This window comes from Oncorhynchus tshawytscha, linkage group LG12 (assembly GCF_018296145.1).
Source record: "Oncorhynchus tshawytscha isolate Ot180627B linkage group LG12, Otsh_v2.0, whole genome shotgun sequence".
Taxonomy (NCBI): Eukaryota; Metazoa; Chordata; class Actinopteri; order Salmoniformes; family Salmonidae; genus Oncorhynchus; species Oncorhynchus tshawytscha.
In genome coordinates this window covers 39,905,624-39,930,042 of record NC_056440.1, presented here as the reverse complement: position 1 = coordinate 39,930,042, position 24,419 = coordinate 39,905,624, and the positions used below count along the sequence as shown (strand labels likewise).

Here is a 24,419-nt window from a genome sequence, read left to right as displayed (position 1 = left end):
TCACCTCAGTCCCATTGGGGCTGTACAGGACCAGGGTCATGGAGTCAAACTTGAAGTCCAGTTTGAGTGTGCTCTTCAGCTTGGTGCTCTTCTGGGTCTCCACCACTGCAGCAGTTACCACCGTGTTGCCTACAGACAGGGTTCAACACAATTATAATAATAGCACAATCCCAGCAACACACGTGGCCACAACACACATCCAAATTCAACCCAGACTGACACACTGCTGTCCTCACCGCTGGTGGGGTTACTACCAGTACCTCCTGACGCCTGTGAGCCTTTGGTAGAGGCCGTGTCGGAGCGGTCCACAGTACGCAGAGGAGGAGGGGGGGAGGCAGAGTCTGACGTCTCTGACAGGTTCCCACTCAGAGTCCTCAACACCACCGTCATATCATCCTGACCCAGGATCAGCTAGTAAGACACACACACACACACACCGTAACACTGATGCATCAACATTTCATACTAACATTTCATTTCACACACTAACATTTCTTCATTGAGAGTTGGCTTAAACGAACACACACGCATACACTCCGGCACACACACACTCACGTTCATTGGTTTGAGGTGAGCAGTGATCTCTATGTCGGGGATGCTGTGGTACCAGGAGGCTGACAGGTTCCTCTGGATGGACAGGTCCAGGTTGACCGGCTTCAGAAGCTGGATTTCCCCCTGAAACCTCCCCTCCTCAAAGGTGGTTCTGGACAATCAAACAAACAAACACACAGCTTTACAGGTTCAGATTTGCTGCACATCCGGGGAAGGACCAAATATGCAAAAGTACGTGAAATAACAGACGTGTCAATAGTTAATCAACACTTTACATCCCAGTGCATAAATTAAGTAGTCCTTTCATTGTATAACAACTACGCATCTATGACGTTTAACTCCCATCCCTTGTACATCTACAGAATGGCCTGACTACCAGTGTGTGTCTCTCACCTGTACATCTTGAGGTCGCTGAGGCCCACGGTCATGGTGTCCATGACGGGAGGGATCTTGACGTGCATTTGGGAGGGGACCATGGCGAAGCGGTTCTTGACCGTGACCATACCGAGGTCGGCCACGATGACGTTGGCGGAGGACGACGACTGCGGCAGGAAGACGACGGGAGCGTTGAAGTCCACGTCCAGGGAGATGCGGGTGCTGCGCTCAGCCAGCTCCATCACCCCCGTGGCCGCCTTCTCTGCTGCCTGCACCGTCACCTCAGCCAGGGCCTCCTTGGCCACCTGGAAGTTGTTGATGAAGGCCTGGGGGAGGAGGAAGATGAGTCAGGTCATGTGACAAAGTGCTCGTGGATTGTCATAGCACTCAGGACAATAGGTTCTGGGGCATTTTTGTACCGGTATTAGTAAAGGTACCGGTTCTCAACGAACAGGAATAGGTTAAAAGATAGAAAGGTGGAATGAAGAAAGATGGAGGCGGGTCTCTTACCAGGATGGAGGAGACAAACTTGTTGAGGAAGATGACCTGGATGCAGCCCACCGTCAGGGTGACGCTGGTGTCCACTTTACCCATGTCTAGATAGGCGTCGCCCTCCGTGGCTTCAGTGTGGTTCACCATGCGGAAAGCAAACACCTCCTCATCGGCTATGGACACACACTAGGACACAGAATTCGTACCAAAATACTCATGAGAATCACACCAGCAAAAAGCTAAAAATGATTTTTGTTTTGTCTTGAATCGCAACTTCTCGGGAATGTTCCCCCTCGACTGGGAAAATAACATGTTAACAAGCGCCCTGTATCCGAGGCTACCTGCTTGTACAACGCCTCCTTATCACAGTCCAGGATGACTATGTTCTTCAGGTTGGCCAGAACCTCTACCGCTTTTTTCCTCATCAGCAACTCCGACACCAGGCCTGGAACATAGAACAGAGGTAGAGAGAACAGGTAGAACAGAAGGAGGAGGGGTAGGACAATTCTAGAACACAGACAGGTGTTTCAGTACAAGAGCCAATAAGACACGATCATCAGTGGTTTATATATGGCTACCACAAGGTGGCACTAGTATCATTATAATTGGTGTGTGTGCGCGCACATCCTTCAACACATCACACAAACACACATAATTTTGATATTTGATGCAGAGGCCATCGTAAGTCATGCATGTAGCTGCTGACTTTATGTTGTGGACATGTGTTGTAGGCGGGGACTTGTGTCAGGTGGCCTTTACCCTCGATGCGGATCTCCGCTATCCTGTGGCTCTGGCCTCGGATGAAAACCTTCAGACAGTTGAGATCGGCTCTGATGTGCAAATTCACCACATCCTCAAACTTTGACTTCTTAGAAGCTAAGGAGAAAGGGGGCAGAGAGACCTTTATGAAAGACCGGTTCTGTCGTCAAAACGTCAAAGGACCATCGATGTGAAGATGACTTTGTTGGTGCATCAGAATACATCTAATGTCAAGTGGTGAATGAAAATGGTATAGTAATGTACATCTGGTTTAGCTAGCTAATCTACGTATTAGGAGAATACGCATCTACTCAACATCTCCACATGCAACAAACATATAGGAAGTATATGACCTAACCGATGTCTCTTCCACTTTCAACTACCTTGAATCATGAATTTGTAAATCAATATCGCAACGCGGAGAAGTCTAAGTTCCAGTAAGCAGAACCGATTCCATGAAACGGATAGTTACAGGTTTTTTTTGCCACAGCCGATCCCTCTTTCTTCTCGCCTTCCTCCCCCTCTCCCTCGTCCTCCTCGGGGATGGTGGGCAGCTCCTCCTGGCTGGGCGCCACCTCCTTGGTCGGGGGGAGGAGACTGATCAGGAAGTTCATGGCATTGAGCAGAGCCTCCGTGTGCAGGTGTATGTCCAGAGACGAGAAGTTCACCTGAGACGTCACACACAGACATACCGCCTTCACTATGAACCCACACTTATACAACTAGGCAGAGAAGTGAGATGTTGAAATTCCAACTGCGGGTTAACACAGTTGTACTGTACTGTATTGCAAGACATTACCTTAACTGATTGTTCAGTGTTCTTGTACTCAGACTTGAATTCTGGTCCATTCTTATCAGCCTGAAAGAGACACTGATGCTATTAGACGTGCTCTACTGTTAAATCTACATTGGATGAAGAATGCAAGACGACAGTGTTGACTGTTGGAAGTGTTCACTGTGTGAGTGTGTACGTGTGTGTGTGTACCTTAGTGTACTCCAATGTGAGGAGGTCATCCTCTCTGTTGTCTAGAGTGGTGATCAGGTGCACTTTCTTCTCCTCTGAATCTGGAACAGTTTACAAAACCAGAGAAAGCATATCACACATACGCACGTCTGCAGACATGCCACGCACATACAACTACCAACAACATATAACAATGTTTAATCGTATGATAGGTATATACACACACAAAATGTCTTCACAGTCCAAGCGCAGCAAGGTACACAAGGCGGTCCTGCTAGTGTTTCAAAATAAATGCAACCGCAGGAAAAACACCAGTCTGAGAGCACCAGGTGCCAGAGACAAAAATCTATGTAAAAAGTGTAGAAAGAGGGGTGATCTAAAGATGCAACTGGAATGGCTTGTGAACAAACATTACTAGAACAGCGCCTTTGAATGCAGTGGACAGCGAAATGAAGTTGATTTGAAAACCAATAGAATAGAGCTGGTTTCAAATGGCATTTCAAGAACATCTCCAGAAAACAGACACAAGTTTGAACTACCTTTCTGGCGTCTCCCCTAGCGTCAGAGCTGCTGTGGATATCTAAGGCTGTAGCGAAGGGCGCATATCGCTCACTTCGACATTTACGTCAATGTGTCCAAAATTAGATCAAAAATATTTTCCCCCGATTGTGAACTTCTGCCTCAGTTGACAGCTCTACCAGACAATCCCTTACTGACCCATGTACTCGGGGCACTCCAGGCAGATCTCTCGTAGGAACGTGTAGGATGTCATGTCGAAGGTACGTAGCTTCAGCTCGGTGCCCAGCCCCTCGATTTCCAGGTGCAACACTGTGACCTCCTCGCCTCCAGAGAGACGACACAGCTGAACGGACAGCTAGACAGCAGAAGAAGAAGGGAGAGGAGGTTCAAGTTCATGCACGCACACACACACAAGCTCCTATACTAGCAATCAGAGAACGCAACTAAATGATGTGTTTAGGTACTCTCACACACAGATGTAGATGAGTTTTAACCATACTTTGCTGATCTCAAACGTCATGAGGAACTCGGTCATGTTCTTCTTGGGGTCTTTCTTGACCAGACCTCTCCTCTTGACTGAGTCGGAGCGCTGCAAGGGGCTGGGCATGTTGTCGGGGAAGAACGGACGGTCTCCTATAGGAGAGCTGGGAGCATCGTAGAACAGGTCCTCCTCTGAGCCTGCACACACACACACACACACACACACACACACACACACACACACACACACACACACACACACACGCGTAATTGCCACACTGTGTGTATGCGTATTAAAGAACATACATCCATTTGTAATGTATACCAAGGGCTGTGTGTGTGTGCGCACATGTCTCTCACCTGATTCCCATATCAGGGAGTTGCGCAGTTCAGCCATGGTTGGTTTCCTGGGGGTTAGCTGAGGGGTGTACGACTGCTTTAAAGCCTGCGTCATGAACACAAGCAGAGATTACACGCCGCACATAGATTTCTATTGGCTTGTCTATCTACACACAAACACAACACACAGAGTCGACCTACAGACAGAGTCGACCTACAGACAGGCAGAGATAGAGAGGCCCAGTAGAGTTAGCACCTTGGATGTTGAGTGAGTGTTGGTGCTGCGCGGGGCCGGCCTGCTCTCTGGCAGCGGGATGCTGTCGATCAGCTCCAGCACGCCCCGCACCTTATCATCAGAGATCCTCAGAGAGAGGAGGGGCAGCTCCCCGGAGATTTTAAACCTGACACACACACACACACACACACACTTTATTCATATCATTCATCTGACCGGTATTTGACAAACACCATTACACAGTGGCTGACTGTCCATCACACCAACCCGCACCCCCACCTTTCCCTCTTACTTGGGCATGCGGGAATCTGTGACCACCATGGCTCTGCTGAACACCACCTTGACGTCGACAGGCTCCAGGATGTGGAGGGCTGACTGCCTCAGCTTACGGGCTTTCTTCCAGTCCCCATCTAAACACACAACAACCACTGGCGCCGTTAAGCCTCATTTATAGTCTACCTAATCACCCAACGCAAGGACACAATAAGCTACACAAAATGTATTCCCTGCGTAGTTGCGTCACATGACAATTTGGGCAGCAAACTTTCTGATAATTGTGTGTGTGTGTGTGTCTCCATACGCGAGTTTGCGTGTGTGTGCCTTCGGCGTGCGTACCTGGTTTGCTGTAGAGGAACTGAAGGCTGCTGAGCTGAACGTCGAAGCTGTCGTAGGCCCGGGACATAATGTCCTCTATAGTACTTCTCCCTACAGAGAGCTGCGGCAGCCCCTCTCTGCTCAGACTAGACACCTGATAACACAAGACAATGCCATAACACCTGGGTGAAGAGTCCTGTTCATGAGGCAGGGATTGACATTAACAGTTGCCTGGAGCAAGTCAATTAAAACAGTCAGGCAAGTGGATCCATCTCTGTGGTCAAATTGTGTTGAAGACAACTGTTAATGTGTTACCTCTACTGTCCCATTTTTCAGGTGAATTTAGTGACTCACAAGAAGAAGAAAGACAAAGCCAAGTGTGCTCGATCATAATTCTCAACTTCTCCATACATCGTCTCAAATCACTCAAGTCCGAACCGACCACTCGCACTGAGCACGTTGAAGTGACTTACCTTGAAGTGGCCCAGGTCCAATAGCATGAGGTTCTGGGTGGAGTCGTAGAAGCCGGTTTGGGGAACGATTACGTAGGAGGCCATGAGGTTGACGTTCAGATCCAGAACCTTCTGGGTCTCAATCACGTACATCAGTCCTGCAGACAACGACATAGAACGGAGGGCATACTTCAACATGTTCTTACATATGGATACAAAATGGGAGGGAGGCGTACCAGGAGGAAGTATGGAGTGGAGGTTGAGGTCAAAGGCTTGGATCCTGTCTGATGATTCAGAGTAAAATGTCCATAGAAAGTCAAATTAGAATAGATCTCCGTTTGGGTCTGCGGCCCACGTCAAAAAAATCAGTGCTGTGGTTTCTTGTGACAGGCCAGGAGTGCGAGTGTGGCCTGTCAGTCAGAGCTAGAGGCGGGGCTCTGACCTGTGGAGGTGCGGTCTCGGAACTGCTCCAGCTTCATGAGAGTGGCGTTGGTCAGATCGTCCAGCTGGAGGTCATCAGGCGGCGAGAAGAACGCAGACATGCTGTTTACCGTCACCTGCCCGGGGAGGGAGACCGGTATCCATGTTGTTACACACACACAAAAACAGGTGGTGCAGACTTTTGTTCTAACATGCCTGATTGAACCGAGGAACGACAGGAATACAATTATGTACACAGGACACACACACAAAAACACAAACAAACAAACACACTCACAGCATCATAGATGATCTCCAGAGGCTGGGACTCGACGCGGAGCCGCTGATCAGCGCTCTCGTCCAGAGGGTTGGTCTCAAACAGGATGTCCAACAAGGGCGTCCCCGTTACCGTGGCAGCCTTCCTTGACGACAGCAATGTGGGTGCCGGCCGGTTACTAGCTAGTCCTGTCACCTCAAACAGACTGAGCTGGGCCGACAGCCTGAGAGGAAAAACCGCATCAGAACCAAGGGCAGAAAGAAGTGGGGAGAGAGTGGAGACCGAGGAAGAGAGAGAGGGGGGGAAGAAAGAGGGAAATGCAAAGAGAAAAGATAGACCAACTGAGAATCGCAAAATGGTGGCACAAGAAAAAAAAAAAATGAAATGCCAACTATAGTGCATCCCATTGATAAGGCACTAAAACAGAGCAGAGAAGGAAGGGGAAAGTATTTAAATACAGGGTTTGTTCAGAAGCGTTAAGCGTTACCGGTATGTCAAGTAGAATTGGGCATCATGTCAGTTCTATTAATATCTATCTGCAACGTTCTGAATGTTTCACCTTAGGGAACACACCCCAGAGGGCATACTGAACTTACTTAATGGCTTGTGCTCCGGGCCTCTGGGTCAGCATGGATTTCAGATCTTCAACTGTGAGTTTGAGGATTTCATTCTGGTCCTTGTTGTCTTTCATTGAGACAGACATCCTCTCCATGTGGAAATTAATCTTCATATCCTCAAACTGCACAAACAAGACCAGAGAGAAAAGGGAGACTGAACCGTGTCCTGGATTATCACCCTCTCTTTTGGAGGACGCCAGGGATTGTGATACAGCCCTACAGTGTGTGGGAATACACAGTCGCAACTCACGTTCTTTGGCAGGTTATGATTGACAGCTATCTCACTGTAGCCGATGGCGGTGTAGAGTTTGGCCTTCTCAGCAGAAGTCATAAGCTCGTCAAAAGCTGAGGAGGAAAAAAAAAAATCATTCTCCATGCAATGTGGAAATGTGTCTTATGATTTACAATAGCAGCATTAAAACATCAGGAGGACCTTATCAAGATTACCTCAAATCAACTTCACAAAAAGGTAATAAGAGTGCAAAATGCGGTTCCAAGTGCACGTTTAAATCAAAGTCAACCACATTCCCATCCACACTTTATATGCGAGTGAAGTCATAACGTACGGAGAAGAAAAATTATAATAATCACGACACCTGTGATAGAAACAGGAAGTTCAGAAAATGCCGACAGATCATTTGTTCGCGCTCTCCTTTTGTGTCTGTAAAATAAATGATGCGAGAAATGCCGGTGGAAACGCTACAGATATACATGAACATCTTTGGTCCCGAACCATCATCTTGAGAACCTTGTCATCAACGTGATTCAATACTTCATAAGGGTGGCACAGGACAGGTTAAATGCCCAATTGGAATTAGTTTTGTCCAGTGTTCTTTCATCCTGGTTCTGGAGACTCACAGGGTCTGCAGGTTTTTACCTCCAGCCCAACATCAACACCATTGACTCAACTAATCCACTAGATTCCGTTTAACGGTCATCTTATTTTCATAACCGTCTTCGTCGATAAGGGTCGGTTACACGGTAATTGTGTCAGCCCTAGTTACACACCCCATGGTTCCCCAGGACCAGGATTGAAGAACACTGTTCATCAAAAATAGTAACTGCAGAGCATTGGCATGCTCATGATACACTGATGACCAGCTGAATGATTGGCCTGGTGGTCTTTACATTATCATAGGGGGCGGATTCGGAATGTATTTCCGACCCCTTGACTTATTCCAATTTGTTTTGTTACAGCCTGAATTCAAAATGGATTAAATTGATTTCTTTTCTCTCACTCATCTACACACAATATCCCATAATGACAAAGTGAAAACACATTTTTATTTTATGAAAATGAAAAACAAAAATATCTCATTTATGTAAGTACTGTGTTCATACCCCTGAGTCAATACTTTGTAGAAGCACCTTTAGCAGTAAATACAGCTGTGAGTCTTTCTGGGTAAGTCTAAGAGCTTTCCACACCTGGATTGTGCAACATTTGCCTGTTATTCTTTTCAAAATTCTTCAAGCTCTGTCCAATTTTTGTTGATCATAGCTAGTCAACCATTTTCAGGTCTTGCCATAGATTTAAGTCAAAACTAATGCAGCATATCAGGAACATTCACTGTCTTCTTGGTGAGCAACTCCAGTGTAGATTTGGCCTTGTGTTTAGGTTATTGTCCTGCTGAAAGGTGAATTCATCTCCCAGTGTCTGGTGGAAAGCAGACAACGACGTTTTCCGCCGTTTCTTTTTTATCCTGAAAAACTCCCATCCTTAATGATTACAAGCATACCTATAACATGATGCAGCCACTACCATGCTTGAAAACATGGAGAGTGGTACTCAGTAATATGTTGTATTGGATTTGCCCCAAACATAACAAATTGTATTCAGGACAAAAAGGTAATTGTTTGCCACATTATTTGCAGTATTATTTTGGTGCCTTGTTGCAAACAGGATTCATGTTGTGGAATATTTGTATTCTGTAAAGGCTTTCTTATTTTCACTCTGTCAATTAGGGTAGTAATTAGGAGTAACAACAATGTTGTTGATACATCCTCAGTTTTCTTCTTTCACATCCTTTAAACTCTAACTGTTTTAAAGTTACCATTGGCCTCATGATGAAATCCCTGACCGGTTTCCTTGCTCTCTGGCAACTAGGTTAGGAAGGACGCCTGTATCTTTGTAGTGACTGGGTGCATTGATACACCATACAAAGCGTAATTAATAACTTCACCATGCTCAAAGGGATATTCAATGTCTGCTTTTATTTTTTTTCATCTACCAAAAGGTGTGAGGTATTGGAAAACCTCCCTGGTCTTTACGGTAGAATGTGTGTTTGAAATTCATTGCTCGACTGAGGGACCTTAAAGATAATTGTATGTGTGGGGTACAGAGATGAGGTAGTCATTCAAAAATCATGTTCAACACTATTACTGCGCACAGAGTGACTCCATGCAACTTATGTGACTTGTTAAGCACATTTTTACTGCTAAACTTATATAGGCTTGACATAACAACAGGGTTGAATACTTACTGAATCAAGATCTTCCAGCTTTTTATTTTGTAATAAAAAAATAAACATAATTCCACTCTGACATTATGAGGTATTGTGTGTAGGAAAAAAATATATATATAAAAATGTATACATTTTCAATTCAGGCTGTAAATAATTGTGGAAAAAGTCATGGGGTGTTTATACTTTCTCAAGGCACTGCATGTACAAAATGGAGCATGGCGATTGGCTACGGGGGCGACCTCACCTCCGGTCTTGACCTCCTTGGCCTCGGCGCCACAGTCTCCTGACCAGCCGGACCACATCCAGCCCAACCAGCCCTGAGATTCCTCCTCCTCCACCTTCACCCCTGGACGGAAGATACGCAGCCCCGCTTTGCTTGCCTGGAAAAACCGACCAGCGCCAGTCACAGTCTATACATAACACTTCAGCTTCAACCACTAGCTAGAACCACTGTTAGTTCCACTGTGACCACGTGTTGCACTGGTGGCTACGCTACAGCAGTGTGACTGAGCAGGGTCATTTCAGTCACGCTTTTCTGCCATTTTGAACAAATGAGTTAGTAGACAGACAAAACTGAGTACAGTACATACAGAGAAGACGGATAGTTCATTAGGGATAATTCAACAGATTGCTCAATCCGTACCTCCATCTCAGCTTGCTGCCTGGCCAGAGTGATGTTAAAAATATCCAGAGTCCGCTCAGGCTCCTGGGCACACGGCAAGAAAGACGGATCGTCTAGTCCATTAAAACAGTTCCCTGACCACTATGGGAATCCATCAATTACTTAAAAAGGTAGACTCAGCAAAATGACGTTGCCATGAGCAGCACTGCAGATACTGAGATGAGCAAGATGCAAGACTTCGCTCTCACACAGTATCTATGTGCACAGGTTCGCTTCACACTGTTACAGCTTGGTAGCTAGGGGACCAAAACAGTGGAGAAGAGCATCGTGCGTCAACGCTCTTAGTTGTTGAGGAAATTGACCACTATGCGGTGTACTTTCTGCATCTACGTCATGTTGCTGAGCATACCTTTAATGTCCATCATCAATCAATGCAGCAGAGTAGATACAAAGACTGGGAATGCAACTCAGAGCATTAGGACTAGGCCCTTCTCAATCTCCACCACACCTGGGTTCAAATAGCATTTTGTTTCCTTTCAAATAGTTTGAACACTTGATTGAGCCTGGCTGGTGTGCCAGACGGGAAGGGTTTGCACTTTGAGGACTATGCCATTGGTCCTATTACAGACAGGCAGGCTCAATCAAGCACTGCTCAAGTTTTGAATAGAAAACAAATACTATTTGAACTCAGGTCTGGGTTGCACTCATTAGGGAAACTTTTCAGAACTGAAAATGTTAATGAATGTTTCTTAATGCCCAGGTAGTCTCTCCCTGTTTCAGTTCATTGTCTTCCATTTGGTACCTAATGAACATCGCCCTGATCTCTACACACCTCCAGCTCCCTGAGCTGCTTCTCAGTGGGCTTCTTGCTAGTGATCTTGGCCTTGTAGAGCTCTCTGTACTGCTTGACTGTCTGCCGGTGGCAGCGGATGTGCTGCCACGACCACATGTGCAGCCGCGGCTTCACGTCCACCTCCATGATGCCTGTGATCACATACTGCCACCTAGATGACATACACAAGCAGTGACAGTCACAACAGAACCAGCACGTGTACATCACGATAGCTCAAATCGATTGAAGGAAATGTATCTCTTAATCTTATACTGGATGGCATGAAACAATACAATCAAATGCATTCACTCATTCACCATCAACAATAACCAACATTTTTGTCATTGTGACAATTAGAGGAAAGAATTGTAAGTAAAAGGAAAAGTGTGAGAGCTGACCATAGATAGGCGTTGGTGTGCACGTGGACTTGCGGCCGGTATTTCCTGTAGGGCAGGTTGCGTGACATCATATCCACTGATCCCAGGAGCTCCAGAATGCTGATGTACTGGAGAGAAGGAAGGGGTGAGAGTTCAGGGGTCATCGAGAAGCACAGAGGCGGAAAACAATAAGACAGTGACTTTAAAAATGTGTCGAAATTCTAACTCTGGGCAACGCTCATCATGCAAGAGCGCACAGATCTGTGGAAAAAAACAACTAACATTTCAAATAGAAGGGATGGTATATAATCCAACGCGAGTTCCGATTGTGTAAATGGCATCAGTTTGCTTCACTGTGGTTAAATAGTAGTCATCCTCCTTACTATGCACATTGTTGAAGAAATTTTCCAAATTAAATCAGGCTGCAGATTTAAATTATTTTTATGGTACTTTCCTGTGCTCTTTTGCTCAATTAAAATGTTTAATCTTTCTCTCTCTCATATCTCCCTCCATCACCTGTGGTCTGTTGAGCTCCACGGCCACCTCTCTTAGGTTGACCACCAGGTCCACCTTCGGAGAGGAGAAGTCCACATCCGACCGGGGGTTCATGCGCAGCTTCGCATCGGCCGTTATCGGACGAAAAACTGCCCGCAATGAACAGGGAAATAAGGTTATTAATATGATACAGAATTAGTCAACAATTCCACCGTGGGCCATCGTAATGAGAAGATACCTTCCATTACGATAAAAACTCCAATGACTACAATGACTGAGATTTTATTCTCTGTATCAGGTGATGTGACAACATGACTATCAAGACTCTGATCCAGACGTGAATGATGTCACACCCTTATATCGACTGGGTGACACTCACTGAAATCGTGGTTCATGGGAGTGGAACCCCCCGGGATGCTGTCCTGGAGGCATCGCTGTGGAAATGTGAGACAGGAAGAGATGCCTCGTTAGACGTCATTGATAGACATAATCACTCTCACTTAAGGGACCCGCCGCTCCGCGATGGCACTGAATGATGGCACTGTGACTCACCAGGGCCTCATCTGGCATGTGATTGGAGTACAGCATCGAGTTCACATTCCAGTAAGCAAAGAGATTGTCCAACTGGACAAGCTGAGGAGAGGAAAAAGCATAACAGAAAACAGCTTAGAATGCTGTAGACAGAACAGTGTCATAATTGAACAGTGTCATAAAACTCGTACAGTATATCAATTGCTGTGGACTGACTACCTTGAAAAACAGCTTGGCTTTCTCATCCAGGAGACAAGGCATCCAATTCTCATCTGCTGTCTGTGGGGATCACAGTTATGGGGTTGAGACATGACGTGGTATGGATTCAGGGTCAGACCAGAAACAGATCATAAACCTGACCATAACAAAGATCTCATATCCCACATCCAGACCTTAACTAAATTGAACCACTGTAATATCATCTCCATTTCCAATATCATCTCCAATCTCCAATGAATGACCGATTTCACGAGGTAGGGGCCTCACACATTACCTGAAGGCTGAGGTTCTGCAGTGACACTCCAAATGAAAAGGGGCAATTGGGGTTGGTGACCTGAGAGAAGCATACAGTAATGAAATACAGGAATAATACACTCGTTTAAAATTATTTAATACAACTGTAGCACACTGGGTCGAATACACACATCATCCTCATAGCGGACGTGGATGTTGGAGATCTTCACTTGAAGGTTCTTGATCACCTGCGTCACAAGTTTCTCCACAAAGGTGTCCTGCTTCTCAAGTGCGGGGTTTTCTGTGGCACCAAATAACATATAACAGTACATGCATTCAGGTCACAGTCCTGAGTCTGTTTTAGCCCGATGCCAGCCCTGCAACTCAATGACATTATAACATCTATTTAAGAGCGGTTTGAAGATATAATGAAAGCGTGACTCACGGACAGACACATGAACTCTGACCTTGCTCTGCTGCTTTCTGTTTGGTCTCTTCGATCCTCTGCAGCTCCCTCTGACGAGCCTCCTGGAGCTGTTTCTCCTCCTTCTCTGCATCATACTTTATACCTGAAACACGCAAACATTAAGAAAACACACACACACACACACACACACACACACACACTACAGCTAGGTTTCTTACTGGCTGTGGGCACGATGAGTAGGTAGACTCCATCCAGCGTGGCTTCCACTGACTGGGTGTACAGATTCTTCCATGGAATCTTCAACTCCAAGCGTCCTGACAGATCCACACACACACACAGTTAATAGGAAAAAGGTTGAAGAGTGAGAAAGATAGAGAGGAATTATAATAGTGAATGTATGGTAATGGTAGGTGTTGGGTTGAGAGTCAGACAAATCTCACCTATATGCCCTGCTCTTACTTTAAAAGGAATGTCAAGTTGACTCTGAAACAAGAACAAAAATATTCAGCACAATACAATGTGAATCTACCTACATAATTAGCATTTAACCACTGATACGTTTAGTAGTAGGCCTAGCCATTCATGTCAAACATACCAAGGCATTTTCCTTTATTTCAAGATTTCTGAGCACTGCATCACCTAGAAAAAAAGAAATAAATATTTGTTTAAAGGGCGACTGCACTTCCTGATTTGGCCTCGTTTTGAAGATTACTCGCTAATGCTAGCGGCCGTGACTGAAGCCAAACGAGAGTTGTCTAATTCTTGGGGGGTGTGGTTTGATGTAGGTGTGTTATGTTTGCATGTCATACCCTGGCAGGTACTGTTGTTTGCCCCTCCTGAGTCACCGTAGCAACAACAGCCACTTCCTCAAAAAATTTGTCAAGATAAATCGAGAAACATGTCATTCACCAACGTTTTTGCCGAGGAGGTCTTAGTCGCGCAATTTTACATGTAGCTAAGTTACTTGGGGCAGTATTTCTCAAGTTAAAACATTTCCATGAAAAACTGCACAGTGCACTGCATACGGTCTATTGAGTCGGGAAAGTCTGGCTGTGCGCTCAGGACTGAATTCTTAAAATAATAACATATCTACAACTTAATTATGTGCAAGCTGTCAATCTATCGTAAATAAAGCACAAGCTACACGATTATCAGTGCCCCAAACCACTTGCTAGCTAGGTAAATTCCAACTCTGTGTTTGTTAATGGAGCTAGCAGGTAGTAGCTAGCAGGCACATTGAGCAGTCAGGCCACAGCTTATCAAGTCACTGGCCATGTGTGTACTTCAGTGTTGTTTTGTACAACTTTCTCACTATTACCAGAGTGCGTATCTGTCTGGCAGTGTTTCATAGGGAATGATGTTACAAAACAGGTCGCGAATGTGTTTTGGAAAATTAATAAGTTGCAGTTGGGACAACTTGTCAATGATCATCTCAATTCAAAAAAAGTGACAGACTCAAGTGATTGACACTATCAAACACATAAGTAGCCACTCAAAGGGCTAAGGCCAAGGGTTATTTTAACATAGGCGACTCGTTGTCGGATCTGTCTCACTGTCTGGAGGTTCTGACTTATGATTGGATAGAGGCTGTGCTGAATGCGCTCTCTCTTTTGTTAGTGTGCACCATCGTAATCCATACCCAAACCTCCAGAAACTCAGTTTTGGAAGTGACTGACTGACCAAAATGATGCTATTTACACTTTGCAGTCAATTTTGACACTATAATGAATGTTTGACTTTTTCCAATGCCACATTGGCTGCTTAAAACCAGATAAGTTTGTTCTAAGAGGCAGTTGATCTTTAATATGACTCAATAAGCACTGATACATGAATATACATAGTGTACAAAACATTATGAACACCTGCTCTTTCCATGACAGGTAAAAGCTATGATCCCTTATTGATGTCACTTGTTAAATCCACTTCAAATCAGTGTACATGAATGGGAGGAGACAAGTTAAAAGAAGGATTGTTAAGCCTTTAGACAATTGAGACATGGATTGTGCTTGTGTGTCATTCAGAGGGTGAACAGGAAAGAAAATATTTAAGTGACACTGAACATGATATAGGTGCCAGGCACACTGGTTTGTGTGAAGAAGCGCTACACTGTTTAAAAAAAAAAGAAAATGTAAACGCTCAACGGTTTCATGTGTGTATCAAGAATGGTCCACTACCCAATGGACATCCTGCCAACTTGACACAACTGTGGGAAGCATTGGAATCAACATGGGCCAGCATCCCTGTGGACGCTTTTGACACCTTGTCGAGTCCATGCTCCGTGCAACTCAATATTAGGACGGTGTTTAATGTTTTGTACACTCAGCGTACTTCACTAATAAAATGCATAGTAACCTGATGTTGGAAACATATGGCCAAGCCTAAGCTGACAAATAACTTAGCCTAATTCCACTGTACATTTTCCATTAAATGCAAATATTAGCCAGCTGTGCATTATGTTATCATGTGCCCAGATCGTCTTCACAGAGGCCGCATTTCAGTAGACAATTTTGTGCTTCGTCTGTTGGCAAGATGTGAGACCTTGGACATTTTCTCCAAGTATCAGATCTTTCTAAAAATGAAATATGCCTAGGTACTGCTAAGGCCTCACTAACCGGTCATCGTGATTTATTATTGCCACTTTAATAATGTTTACATATCTTTCATTACTCATCTCATATGTATATACTGTATTTTATACGATCATGACAATGCCGCTCATCCATATATTCTTATTCCATCCCTTAGATTTGTGTGTATTAGGTAGGTGTTGTGGAATTGTTTGATTACTTGTTAGATATTACTGCGGTCAGGACTTGAAGAACAATAATTTCGCTACCCTCGCATTAACATCTGCTAACCATGTGTATGTGACAAATAACATTTGATTGTTGCTCCGAGACATTTACCCTTCACAATTACAGCACTTACAGTTGACCGGGGCAGCTCTAGCAGGGCAAAAATTTGACTAACTGACTTGTTGGTAAGGTGGTATCCTATGACGGTTCCACGTTGAAAGTCACTGAGCTCTTCAGTAAGGCCATTCTACTGCCAACGTATATGTCTATGTAGATTGCATAGTTGTGTGCTCGATTTTATACACCTGTCAGCAAAGGGTGTGGCTGAAATAGCCGAATCGATTCATTTTAAGGGGTGTCCACATACTTTTGTGCAAACAGTGTAGCTATCTAACTAACTTAGGTTAGCTGGCAGATTCCAGCTAACGTTAGCCAGTTTAGCTAGCAAGCAAGCAAACTAATATACTGTAGCTAGCCAGTTGACTATAAAACCTTGCTAACAAATAAGTAAGTACAGTAGTAGCTAGTAAACCTGCCATCAGCAAACAAGCACAGCAGCATTGTCTAATGCTAACATCTAAGACAACAATCATGACAGTGACAGCTGCAGGTTTCTGAACTGACGTTTAGCTAACTAGCTAGGGTGGCTAGCAAGGAAGCTAACCGTAACACATAATCGTTACCTCCCCAAATCCCGAGCTTGAGTTGTGAGCTGTCAAGGTTTACAACGTAATCCCCTAAAAACCTGTTTAGGACATCTACCACCACGCTTTCGAAGACCATGTTGCTGTTTCGTTCACCTCTCGGTCACCATGTTTACATTCAGTTTTAACGCTTAACTCGCTCGCCTGTCGCTAATAATGACAGCTGGCTGGTCCTGTTTCTTGAAATATCCAACGACGCTCGGTCACATGGACGGTCTTGACGCCATGTGTTTGCGTCAATAGATTATTCTCTTTGGAGTATCTCCTGCAAGGTTCATCTTCCTCTTGCCAAAGAAGATTATCGTTACAGTCAGTGACAGAATAAGAACCATAATTATGGTCCATGATTCACAGGGGGCCCTAATTAGTGGTGAACAGGTAGACATTTACGATCATGGCTAGAAAGGTTGCAGCTTTCGTAAAATGAACGTCACGTCTAGGTCACACCTACAGTGTTTTGTGGAAAATGGTTCTCAGGCGGCATCATCTGGACATGTGTGCATCAACATTTCAACATACACTTTCTGCTACAATTTCTGTCAAGCTGTAGCAGAAGTTGAACGTTGAATTTGTGTTGCACACATCCAGACGATGCTGCATACCTAGCGAGTGTTGTAGGTGGATCGATGAGTCAGAGTTGTCGGTTCGTAGCAGTTTATGAGAATTAACATATCAGGTTAAGATAAGTAAAAATTTAATTAGGGAAAGGTTTAGGTCAAATGAAAAACATTAACTTTTGAGTTAATTTGACAAAATCTGGATCCATTCTAGCCATGGCCCAAATATGGGTAATTTATATAGATAGAGGACTCATCTTTACGTCTGTGCCATTATAAGTCTGTGACAGCGTTGTGTGTGATTGATTAAGACTAAAGCCGTGGACTTCAGAGATCAGGTTGCTTTAATGTATCAGAGTTCACTCTCCTGCATCCAAAAGAATAGACAAAACATTTGTAGAGCACAAATGTTCTGCCAAACTTTGTCTCTCTCCAAGTGCATCAATTATTTTAAAATACAAAAGTGAGAACAGCCTCTCTTTATAATGCATCAACACAACGCTCATTTTACATACAGTGAGGGAAAAAAATATTTGATCCTAACCTCAGCTCGTTACCTGTATAAAAGACACTTGGGAGCCAGAAATGTTTCTGATTGAGAGGGGGTCAAATACTTATTTCCCTCATTAAAATGCAAATCAATTTATAACATTTTTGACACAAGTTTTTCTGGATTTTTTTGTTATTCTGTCTCTCACTGTTCAAATAAACCTACCATTAAAATTATAGACGGATCATTTCTTTGTCAGTGGGCAAACGTACAAAATCGGCAGGGGATCAAATACTTTTTTCCCCTCACTGTAGATAAAACCACATACCTGCATCCAAAAGAAAAGGCAAAACATTTGTAGAGAACAAATATGTTCTGCCAATCGTCACTTCTCTCTACAACATAGACATACAATACACAATAACACATACAGTACCTTAGCTAGCTAGTAACCACATGTTGAATTCAGAATGTTAATATCATCTTAACAAGTACAATTACAATAGCATCTTTACAATACCATCCACTTATGAGTAAACTCTAAATATACAACATTATTCATGACTCTGTACTTAAAGGAATCTAACTTTCCTGAACATGACAGAAAAAGTGTGCCTAACTCGCCAAGTGCAATAAAATGATTTGAGCACAAGCACACAGGGCAAAAGGTATGCGCTCCCCTATTTCCCAGGATGCAGGTGTGGCAGATGTGGAATGGCTAGCTAGTTAGCGGTGGTGCGTGCTAATAGTGTTTCAAACGCAGCGTTCCATTGGAAATGAATGTACTTCTGGTGAACCAAAATGCAATAACGCTGTCGGTGTGATCATCGACATTTGAGGGGCTGAGACCAAGCACTCTCCAATACACTCTCCACCGGGCTGCCAGAATCCCAAAGGCGCATTCAACAACTAACCTTGCCCTGGACAGTCGTTTGTTAAAGATCCTTACAGGCTTTGGCAATGGCAGCAGGCGTCCAGCGTAGGGCCTCATGAGGTTGGGTCTTAAAGGGAAGCCCTCGTCGCCGACGAAGACGTGGGGAACAGGTCCCAGGTCTTCAGCTCCAGGGAGTGATGCAGATGGTGGAAATCACCAGGGTGCCATCCTGAAGTGCCTGGCCGAAGGCAGAGTCCCGGAGGGTCCCGTCATCACTTCCCTTGCTGTAAGCACCAACATAGACAACACGGAAACAGTAGATGGCATCTACTACAGCCAAGAGTGCAACTGAATATGTACCCTTGTAGTTGTAGAATTGCGAACCCGAGCACGGTGGAGCCTGGATTACTACATGTTTCCTGTCAATGGAGCCAAGACAATTGGGGAAATTCCACCTCTCCAGGAACTCAGCAGCGATGACCCTCCAGTCTTCCTCCTTGGGGACAGGCATGTATTCACCAACCAGACAGTCCCAAATGGCTTGTGCCACAGAGGGGATAATGCCTGCCACCATGGACTGTCCAACTCAGAAGCTGAATCCAATGGTCCTGTAGGAGAATCTAAAATATCACCAAGAATCTAAAATAATTATCAATATTGTGTGTAACTTGAATTCCACTCACATATTCTATCTACTCATATAGCTACCTCATTACTGTGTATTATGCTCTACTAATTAGATTGTAATACTCATCAACCATCATTAACAATGCCTTGAAACAGTACAATTCAGTCTACGACTATATCAATAAACTGTAGTCCAGGCCAACTCTACTCTTAGAAAGAATGGTACTATCTACTTAAAAGGGTTCTCCGGCTGTCCCCATAGGAGATCCCTTTTTGATTCCAGGTAGTACCCCTTTTGGTTCCAAGTAGAACCCTATTGGGTTCCATGTATAACATTTTCCCCAAAGGGTTATACCTGGAACCAAAAATGGTTATCCTATGGGGAAAGCAGAAGGACACTTTTGTAACCTTTTTCTCTAAGAGTGTATGTGAGTCCAATAAGAATGTAATGAATGACTGTAACTGTCTTGAACAACAATGCGTCCTGGAGAAGACTAGCCTACCTTCATCAGGGCAGAAGGCACCTCAACTTTCTTTTCATTTGGTGACATTGCATAATTAAAAAAGGATTATAAACCAACTTTGGGAAAGTTATAATCCTAATGAACATTCTGTAAAAGTACATCTGATATCAAATAGAAACTATTAACTAGAGAGCCCTTTAGCTAGCTAGGTTGCACATAAAAACAATGTATCAATCAATTATGGTATCAAAGTCTTTAAAAATGTACTAGAATGTAGTTTACCGGAGACAAATCGCCAGGAGTTCAACTGGGCTGATGGACTCCCGGTTGTTGGTATCCATCCGGGCGATCCTGGCTCCAATCATCTGGAGCAGGTGATCAAACTGGCTTCGGTCCAGACGAAAGTAACTTCGGAATTCCTCTCCAAACATTCGCAGCTCTTGAATGAGACGGTGGAACTCCCCAGCCTGCTTTCGGGACTTTAACCGTCTCTGGGACCACACAGACCTGCGCTTTCGGCGGGGCTGGTCACGGCTCAACAGCGCGATCAAGACAACCTTCTACAACGTTGGTCTCATTGTTGAAAGAGGCTACTCTGCTATCTTGACTATGTATTGTTGCATTTCGCGCCAAAACTGCATTTGAGGGAAATTATATTATAGTCTCCCACAATTAATTTGTGGATGTCATCGAATAAATAATATCCTTGGCAAATAAATGAATATAAAAATGTAAAGAAATTCTCCAGTCAAACTGTTTTTATTATGTAATCACACATTTTTTTTAATGGATATGTGTGCAACAACAATTCAACATTCACATTTTGCTACTTCCTGTCAAGTCTACACATACAATTTGATGCATACGTTCGACCACACAGAACGCACTGCAACTACCTCTGCAACGCAATGCTCCATTGGAAATGAATGTACTTCTGGTGAATCGGAAAACCAAAAAAAACACAGTCGGTGTGTTCGAAGCGTCAGGCATGAGGCTACAACCAAGGGCCCAGTGTTCCGGCCCAGAAGCATGGTTTCGACTTCTCCTACAGGTTTGCTTCGGTACCGCAGTTTAACTGATGCCCGGCCCAGAAAGACAATTTCCCTAGACGGCCACATAGAGAAATCAGACTAGAAAATTAATCGTAAGACTTTTTTAGTAATCACCATTGTGCACAAAACATCCATTGAATTACTCAAATAATTGTCGCTGAGGCCAATTTTGTTTTTCATCACTCACAACGAAGATATAAAATGTTTATATTCACCTAATGTCTACCATGTTTTTTGGATGACCTGATGATGTCGCTGCTGCTCCCGGTGCACATTGAGTGCTACTGCGCATTTGATGTTGGTTCATATAAATCGGATGCAACTCGGACATAGACGGTCCACGAATCGGCATATGCAAATGTGAGTAGATAAGCTTGAAAACAACTGTTGGACATCTTGGATGCAGTCTCCAGTTATTATACCTCAGTGGCTACAACCCATAGGAATCCCGACCCAGTTGAATACTTTGACCACTTTAAAATGGTGGAAACATGATGGCCACTAGAGGTCTCCACCATTCTCTACTATGGGGTAACTGTATAAGTGGAGTGTCTGAAAGTGGGCGTTGCGAAACAAGTGGGAGGATCAACACCAGTGGGTGTGTCGAAAGTCGAAACCTAACAGCCAATTGGGGAGATCTGTTGCCACTCAAGACTGTTTTGCGTGGCTACTTCCTGCTTCCTTGTAGCATTTTAGCTGAACTGGTTAGGCAGGTTAAGATAATTAACATGGCAGGTTAGGAGAATAAACGTAGCAGGTTAGTATAATTATCATGATAGGTTAGGATAACTAATTTTGCAGGTCAGAATGATTAACATGGCAGGTTAGGATAACTAACGTAGCAGCTTAGGAGAATTAACGAGGCAGGTTAGGAGAATTAACGTGAGGTCACGCCCTGACCTTAGTTATCTTTGTTTTCTTTATTATTTTGGTTAGGTCAGGTTGTGACGAGGGTGGTATGTGTGTTTTTAACTTGTCTGGGGTTTTTTGTACATCTATGGGGTTTTGGTTTGTCTAGGTATATATAGGTATATGGTGGCCTGGGTTTTTTGTACATCTATAGGGTTTTGATTTGTCTAGGGATATATAGGTCTATGGTGGCCTGAATTGGTTCCCAATCAGAGGCAGCTGTTTTTCGTTGTCTCTGATTGGGGATCCTATTTAGGTTGCCATTTTCCATGTTGGTTTTGTGGGTTATTGTCTATGTGTAGTTGCATGTCAGCACTTGTTGGTATGTAGCGGGTTTTTCCCGTCATCAAAAGAAGCATGTATGCTTATCACGCTGCGTCTTGGTCTCATCAATATGACTAACGTGGCAGGTCAAGAGAATTAATGTGGGCTGAAACTGACAGATTTTTATTGGGATTTTCTTATTATGTTACGGGTGCCTTAATATACTCAAGGATTTTTAACTGCTCAACACATATGCACGCATCTGCTCACTCCCGCGGAAATCATTTGTGGAAAATATCCTTCCTTTTTTTTTGTATTTATGGATCCCCATAATGCATAAGCAGCAGCTACTTTTCCTGGGGTCAGGCAAAATTAAGGCAGTATATACAATTTTAAAACATGACAATACATAAACATATCTCACAACACACTGTGGGCCTTCAGGCCCCTACTCCACCACTACCACATATCTACAGTACTAAATCCATGTGTATGTATACTGCGTGTGTGAATGCATGTGTCTGTGCCAATGTTTGTATTGCTTCACAGTCCCTGCTGTTCCATAAGGTGTTTTTTAATCTGTTTTTTAAAATCAAATTTTACTGCTTACGTCAGTTACTTGATGTGGAATAGAGCCATGCCTACATGGAACTCTATGTAGTACTGTGTGTCTCCCATAGTCTGTTCTGGACTTGGGAACTGAAGAGACCTCTTGTGGCATGTCTTGTGGGGTATGCATGGGTGTCCGAGCTGTCTGTCTAAACTACTGGCACACAGCTCGGACATCCATGCATTCAACATGTCAATACCTCTCATAAATAAAAGTAGGGATGAAGTCGGTGACGTCGACCGCCGAACAACGCCCGAACAAGGAGAGAGAACAACTTCGGCAAAAATCGTGACATAAACATACAGTCAATAATACAGTAGAAAAAGTCTATATAGAGTGTGTGCAAATTAGGTAAGATAAGGGAGGTAAGGCAATAAATAGGCCATGGTGGCGAAGTAATTACAATATATCAATTAAACACTGGAGTGATTGATGTGCAGAAGATGAATGTGCAAGTAGAGATATCAAATCAAAGTTTACTTGCCACGTGCTCTGAATACAACCTTACAATGAAATGCTTACTTACAGGCTTTAACCAATAGTGCAAAAAAGGTATTAGGTGAACAATAGGTAGGTAAAGAAATAAAACAACAGTAAAAAGACAGGCTATATACAGTAGCGAGGCTATAAAAGTAGCAAGGTGTTACGCACGCCTCTATGAAGAGGAACGCAACACCCTGCTACAACTAAACTCTCCGTGAAGCGAAAAAGGTATGGACTGTAGGTGCAAGAAAGAATGACAACAGGCAGAATGTGGTACCATTTACAAGGACTTGATTCCTTTACACGGTAATATGGGGAAAAGGGGCTGGACAGAACCAAAGCAAAGAAAGTAAATCTCAAAGCCCCCCTCTCCTATCTTACCTGCCTACCCACTACTTACCTAATTTAGCACCACCTGGTGCCCTAACCAAAATACAAGGGGTGGTCCGCCCAGGTCTTACCTAGTGTGCCTAGACAGCGAATATGCTATGGGTATATGTATGCCCGCGGGCCTCTTGCCTAAGCACTCCCTAGGTGCCTTCCCCTTCCCCCCTGGGAACAAATGAAACAGAATATTAAACAATTTCAAACAAACTAAGAAACAAAAGGATGTCAAATAAGCTCTATCTGAGCAACAAACTCACAGAACATACCACTTTCCAACAAAATCAACCTCTATCACAATCAACCTCAGCAAAATCCCTACCTCCAGCAAAATCCCTACCTCCAGCAAAATCCCTACCTCCAGCAAAATCCCTACCTCCAGCAAAATCCCTACCTCCAGCAAAATCCCTACCTCCAGCAAAATCCCTACCTCCAGCAAGATCTCCCCCTGAACAGAACACTGGCTTTTATATAGTGTCAGAAGGAATGTGTAATTGGAGACAGCTGCGTCTTGACGAGGGGGCGGGGTCAGCTCTCCAATTAGCCCTGGAGTCGACCAATCAGCTGCTTGAGGGATTTCAGGAAGCCATTTCCTGAAATAAACACATGTAAATACACAAACTACAACACATAATCTGGGGAACGTAACACAAGGCTACATACAGGCACCGGTTAGTCAGGCTGATTGAGGTAGTATGTACATGTAGATATGGTTAAAGTGACTATGCATATAGGATGAACAGAGGGTAGCAGCAGCGTAAAAAGAGGGGTTGGGGGTGGGGCACACAATGCAAATAGTCTAGGTAGCCATTTGATTACCTGTTCAGGAGTCTTATGGCTTGGGGGTAAAAACTGTTGAGAAGCCTTTTTGTCCTAGACTTGGCATTCCGGTACCGCTTACCATGTGGTAGTAGAGAGAACAGTTTATGACT

General features: G+C 44.1%; 1 protein-coding gene across 8 annotated transcripts in view; it reads right to left on the bottom strand.

The window, feature by feature from the left end:
• The window catches only part of vps13a (vacuolar protein sorting 13 homolog A), a 60,246-nt gene extending 43,206 nt beyond the window's left edge, over positions 1-17,040 (bottom strand). For 2 of the 8 annotated variants that reach the window (XR_002955469.2, XM_024439345.2), the window contains exons 1-36: positions 16,753-17,029; positions 13,870-13,913; positions 13,715-13,757; positions 13,493-13,588; positions 13,315-13,416; positions 13,039-13,148; positions 12,888-12,947; positions 12,614-12,673; positions 12,416-12,496; positions 12,243-12,297; positions 11,885-12,012; positions 11,390-11,496; positions 10,992-11,163; positions 10,181-10,243; positions 9,782-9,917; positions 7,326-7,420; positions 7,055-7,197; positions 6,480-6,681; positions 6,204-6,318; positions 5,783-5,919; positions 5,331-5,463; positions 5,008-5,125; positions 4,737-4,881; positions 4,502-4,586; positions 4,161-4,339; positions 3,860-4,016; positions 3,164-3,243; positions 2,978-3,037; positions 2,651-2,846; positions 2,179-2,295; positions 1,761-1,864; positions 1,438-1,605; positions 946-1,253; positions 556-703; positions 237-411; positions 5-129 (exon numbers count right to left, since the gene is read on the bottom strand). Coding sequence is in view for 7 of the 8 variants with exons in the window: in XM_024439345.2 (XP_024295113.1) it covers positions 5-129; positions 237-411; positions 556-703; positions 946-1,253; positions 1,438-1,605; positions 1,761-1,864; positions 2,179-2,295; positions 2,651-2,846; positions 2,978-3,037; positions 3,164-3,243; positions 3,860-4,016; positions 4,161-4,339; positions 4,502-4,586; positions 4,737-4,881; positions 5,008-5,125; positions 5,331-5,463; positions 5,783-5,919; positions 6,204-6,318; positions 6,480-6,681; positions 7,055-7,197; positions 7,326-7,420; positions 9,782-9,917; positions 10,181-10,243; positions 10,992-11,163; positions 11,390-11,496; positions 11,885-12,012; positions 12,243-12,297; positions 12,416-12,496; positions 12,614-12,673; positions 12,888-12,947; positions 13,039-13,148; positions 13,315-13,416; positions 13,493-13,588; positions 13,715-13,757; positions 13,870-13,913; positions 16,753-16,852 (4,347 nt within the window). In the remaining variant the exon portion in view is untranslated. Of the gene's footprint in view, positions 1-4; positions 130-236; positions 412-555; positions 704-945; positions 1,254-1,437; positions 1,606-1,760; positions 1,865-2,178; positions 2,296-2,650; positions 2,847-2,977; positions 3,038-3,163; positions 3,244-3,859; positions 4,017-4,160; positions 4,340-4,501; positions 4,587-4,736; positions 4,882-5,007; positions 5,126-5,330; positions 5,464-5,782; positions 5,920-6,203; positions 6,319-6,479; positions 6,682-7,054; positions 7,198-7,325; positions 7,421-9,781; positions 9,918-10,180; positions 10,244-10,991; positions 11,164-11,389; positions 11,497-11,884; positions 12,013-12,242; positions 12,298-12,415; positions 12,497-12,613; positions 12,674-12,887; positions 12,948-13,038; positions 13,149-13,314; positions 13,417-13,492; positions 13,589-13,714; positions 13,758-13,869; positions 13,914-16,752 lie in introns of all 8 variants that reach the window. The other 6 variants (XM_024439348.2, XM_024439350.2, XM_024439346.2 and 3 more) reach the window with 6 other exon arrangements.
• Between the last annotated feature and the right edge of the window lie 7,379 nt (positions 17,041-24,419).